The sequence below is a fragment of the Vigna unguiculata genome, chromosome 5 (genome assembly GCF_004118075.2).
Source record: "Vigna unguiculata cultivar IT97K-499-35 chromosome 5, ASM411807v1, whole genome shotgun sequence".
Classification (NCBI taxonomy): Eukaryota; Viridiplantae; Streptophyta; class Magnoliopsida; order Fabales; family Fabaceae; genus Vigna; species Vigna unguiculata.
The window spans coordinates 34,583,718-34,588,680 of record NC_040283.1 but is presented as its reverse complement, the minus strand read 5'-3'; the positions used below and the strand labels follow the sequence as shown (position 1 = coordinate 34,588,680).

The 4,963-nt window shown below is 35.2% G+C and overlaps 1 protein-coding gene across 1 annotated transcript; it reads right to left on the bottom strand.

The window, feature by feature from the left end:
• Window positions 1-410: 410 nt before the first annotated feature.
• Window positions 411-4,710, bottom strand: LOC114185337 (BES1/BZR1 homolog protein 4). The gene is made up of 3 exons (XM_028073005.1): window positions 3,855-4,710; window positions 956-1,713; window positions 411-754 (listed from the first exon to the last, which is right to left on the bottom strand). Exons 1-3 carry the CDS (start codon window positions 4,068-4,070, stop codon window positions 751-753), a joined length of 978 nt encoding a protein of 325 aa, XP_027928806.1. The 5' UTR covers window positions 4,071-4,710; the 3' UTR covers window positions 411-750.
• Window positions 4,711-4,963: the final 253 nt, after the last annotated feature.

Sequence of the window (4,963 nt, the reverse complement as noted above, 5' to 3'; positions counted from 1 at the left end):
ATAAAATAATTTACATTTATCTTTCTGAAATAATGTTCATTAAATAATGTGTACTAAACTTTTTTTTAAAATAAAATTTTGTAAGTATAATCTTTATTGTAGGGCTTGTACGCTAACGATAAATTATCAGACAAAATTATCCAAGAAAGAAAAATACATTCAATAAATAGTGTAAAAATTAACGTAATTTAGTGTCATGTTGTGATACATAACAGGAAAAAAGCACAAATGTAATTGTAAATCAATCTCTCCTGGTTTTTTGTTTAATATATATATATATATATATATATATATATATATATATATATATATATATATATATATATATTCCCTGCCCAAATTGAACATTCCAATAAATATGCAGCAATTGGAGGAAAATTGAGTTAGATAAAGGAATAAAGTGAAGGCAATAAAAAAGGAGCATTATATGGAATTTGCACACAATGTTAGGTTGCAATCTGTGGAGTTTTTTGGGTGGCAAACCAAGCCAATCCATACAATGTATACTGATGTTTCCAATAATAAGGTTTAACAACAAGTACAATGATGTATGGGTTGCAAATCCACCCCACACCTAACTAAACATGTATATTACTGGAGAACTATAAATTCAAAAGAGAAAGTCACCAAAATAAATAAATAAAAGAAACCAACTCCTTCCACTCACCTTACTTACCTTCTCTATCATATCTACTCAGCAAAACCAACACAGGTCAATCTTCCCATAATCACATTCAGTTCCTCACATTTTCATCTGTCAAAAAGTAAACAATCATGTCTTAACATTGACAATGTAAAGAGTTTTTTTTTTTTTTACACTGTTAAGTGTCAACTTTTAAGATAATTATGCAGAAGTTCAAAGAGTTACCATCTGTGATAATTTCTGATTAGTTAACAGTATGAGTTCAACAGCATTACCAATAAAGAAATTCAAGTTATATGGTGAAGTAGGTACCTGGTTTTTGAGTTACCAAGTGTGAGTTCAAGATCATCTGATCCAAATTCCTCATGAATCCTCTCTCCTTCCCATGGCTTCACAAGCCCCAGCATGTTGCTTCCAAATGCAAATTCATCTGAAACAGCTTCAGACATTGGAATGTCAGCATTGTGATCGGTTCCTGGTGCAACAGCAGGAGAGCATGTTCCACTGTGAGCAGGAGTCCACATTCTTGAACCACTTCCTGCCAAACCATCTTCCTTGAAGGCAAAAGGGTTTGAGGAGATCAAGCTGAAAGTTGGTGAGGTTGGATTGACATGAGGAAGTTTGATCCCAGCAAACCATTCAGGATCAACAACTTGGCGGCCGGGGCTCGGTGGACTAGACGATGGCAGGAATGAGTAGTGCTGTTGTCTGGTCCACCCCGGCCGCACAGACTGATCCTCCCACTCGGCATTGATTCTTGGTGTTCTGGCGGTTGGAGAGCTCAGAGGAGGCGTGACAGGAGCACTGATGGAGCCGCTGTGGAGGTAGAGATGGGGAAGTTTGGGAGACGATGCAGAAGATGAAGCAGTTGAGAGGTTTTTGAGCCATGGAATGAGAGAATTGCCATCAGCATTGGGAATGTTGGTGTATGGAGATGAAGATGGGCTTGGGAAGGAAGATGAACCAGGGCTTGGATTGTAGGAAGCACATGGACTTGGATGGTAGGATGAACAAGGACTCGCTGCTGATGATCCACCAACTATGTCCATGCGCTCTAAAGGCTTGCATCCCTGATTCAACAAAAATGTTTCCATTAACTCATCATAGTGTGTAGTATTTCAAAACCTACTTGTAGTGTATATGAACACACAGGTAGGATTTGCATGACCAGAAAACTTCAAAATACAGCAATTGAACAGTTTATCAGGCATCAACTACATGAGCAGGCAACAACTACATGATAAATGAAACTATTCCATAAACATTTTCAAGAAAGAAAAATTGAATTAACTTTAGTTTATGTATGTGTCAAAAACCAGATTACAGATATATAAAGATGTAAAACTATATATCAGTTATTCAACTCTGCATTACTATCAAGTCTGATCAATATGTCATAACAATGTGCAGAAGAAAATATGATGTTACTATCAACCTATTTCAAGCTTATGCAAGTAAAAGAAAAAGGTGAAAGTCTCAGACACCAAATGTGATTTATGAGATGAAGAAATTTTGTATTATTATAGGTGATTGTATTGCATGAACACAAATATTAGACAGTGTGCTAAACTAATTAGTGAATGTTTCCAAATTTTATGACAGAAAAAGAACTCACTACAAAAAGTGAAATATAACAAATAGAGTTATTATCAGAGATGATCTAGTAGCATATAATATATTGGACTGATTATAAGCATGCAGAGATCTGAACATGTTTGTCTGAAAGAGGAGAAAGAAAAAGAAAGAACAGTGACATTGACACAAAAGAAGGGTGAATGATGAGGTGAAAGACACTCCCAAATGGAATCCTACGTGGCCATGCTGTCTGAAAAAGTCAAAAAGCTAATGCTACGATGCCACACAGCAACACGGACATTACACAAAGCAAAATATCAGACAAACACACCAACCACGGAACACCAAAGCTGGCAAAATTGCCCTTTTGAGTTTACCAAAATACCCCTTTAACAGGTTCACTTCACGCAATTATTGAAGCATCTACCAGTGAGGACATTTTGGTCCCGTGAAGATGTAAAAGACTAAAAAACAAAAATTGTCCTGGTTTCTCAGGTGACCATCAGTCAAGAAAGAGAGCGAATCTTTGATGCTTTCCCATTAACAATGCCAGGACCACTGCTCACCGGATCCACCGTACACAGCCAAAGAATTTTAATATATAAACTTTTTTCGGAGAAATAAATCTTAGGCCATACAATTTAAATTAATTTAATTATTTATACATCTCACATGTCACATGCTTTTATAATTACACCATCAACCTTTTCAATCTCATCTAATAGTCAAGGTTTCGCCACAAATGATGTCTATACACTACAACAAAATTTATAATTAAGAAGAACAAAAAGAAGGAAAATAATAAAGGATGTAACAAAAAAAAAAACATGAAAAGTATTAGTGTATGAGGAGTTAAATGAAGAATAAGAAGTGTGTAACTTTATATATAACAAGTTGATGTACACCTTATTTGAAAATGCAAGATGGAGTATGTAGATAGGAAAAAAAAGAATGAAAAAGAGAGATTTTGTGTATGAAAAGTTATGTAATTAGAAAAAATGAGGTGAAAAAAAAAAAAGAATACAATGCTTATGGTGGGTGTATGAACATGCTGCCACAACAATGGTTAAAATTAAGAAAAAAATTTTACAGCCTAAAATAGATAGAGTTTTCGGACTCCAAAGCAAGTCAAACTTGCTATTCATGATCCATCATGTCTAAGATCTCATCTTCTTCCAAACAAGTGTAACCCAATTGTTAAAATAATTAATTGCCATTACATGTATAAAAAATTTATTGCAAACAAATTAATGTTTATCAGATAATGAAAATAAAAGAAAAAAAATTAAAAAAAGTCCAAAGTAATATTTAATTTTGTCAAACAAGTCATACTAAACTTTATATTTAGAAATAAACGTCTTTAAATAATTGTCAAACTCTCAAGAGAGAGATTCAAGAGAACGCGTTAATCTCCCTCAAACTATACATTTATTTCACACCATGAAAAGGGGAAGAAGAAGAAGATAAACACTTTCCCATTTCTGGGAGAAGGATTTGACTAGGGTAAAAAACAAACAAAAAATGTTTCCGACACAGAAATACTACAACCAAGTAGCTAAAATGGTGATAACAAAAAGAAATAGATAATTGGTAGAGAAAATAGAAAGAGAAAAATTGAATGCAGAAAATTTGGTACCTTGCGGTAAGTGGTTCCATCTGGTTCAACGGTCCAACCTGCTTCGTTGCAAAGGGCTTTGAGGACTTCGTTGTTGTCGCAGTGTTTGGGGAGTTTGAAGTTTCCATACATCCTCAGACCTGCGAAGATCTTGGCTGCTATGGCTCTTCTTCTTCTCTCTCTCCTCTTGTTGTTCTCTCTCTCCTTCCACGTGGGTAGTCTCGTCCCCGACGTCATCTCCCAACTCAAAAGGGTCTTCTTCAAACCTCTCAAAGAACACAACTTTGGACCAGATTCGACCCAACAACGTTAAACCCCTTCTGGGTCTGTCACTGGAAATCGAACCAAGCAGGGACAAGGGTGTGGTGGAAGTTGCAAAGTTAGCACATTTGGTGGATTTAGGAAGTGGGTTTGTGGCCGGAGAGTGATCGGAGATCGGAGGAGATCTGACTTAGAAAGTGGTCGGAAAAAATGAGAGTGTTTGTGTATGAAAAAAAGAAGAAGAAGGAGAAGAAGAAGAAAAAGAAAAGAATGAACAGGGGCACTTGATTAGCCAAATTTGCGGATCAAATTGATGATCATGGTGTTTGGATTTTATTTTTTCTTATAGAGAGAGAAACAGAGAAAGAGAGAGAGAGTGTGTGTGTGTGTTGTGTTGTGTTGTGTTGTGTTGGAGATTTTAGATCCACCACTGGCCTAACCTTTTTTCCCTCACTTTCTCTCCCTTTCTTTCTTGCTTATTGTGGTGGTGAGTTCTTTGTGAACTTGTGAGAGCTTCACACTGCAATGGATGACTTTTGTTTTGTTTTGTTTTGTTTTGGGCAGAGAGACTCTATGATGACTTTGATTTGGTTTTCCTTTTTCTATTTTTTTTTTCTCTCTCTATTCTTTTCTGAATTTAGCTAAGTTGGTTACTTTCAGTTGAATGTCATGGGATGTGTTAATTTTCCTTTTCTCTCTTTTTTTTAAGTTTTTATAGACCACACTACAAGTTGTTTTAATTGAATTTTATTTGTTTATTGTTTTCTCCGTTCCTGTTTATAAAATTAATTGTTTGATTCATCGTTACTACAAAAATGTTAACTACAAAAAACATTACCATCAATATTATAAGAGGGGTTTCTCTTTTA

Excerpts from the sequence above, each read along its gene's own strand:
- LOC114185337 (XM_028073005.1), bottom strand. The coding sequence starts at position 4,070 with ATGACGTCGGGGACGAGACTACCCACGTGGAAGGAGAGAGAGAACAAC. Across the intron at positions 1,714-3,854 it reads ATGGAACCACTTACCGCAAG|GGATGCAAGCCTTTAGAGCG; the intron begins GTACCAAATTTT and ends TTGTTGAATCAG.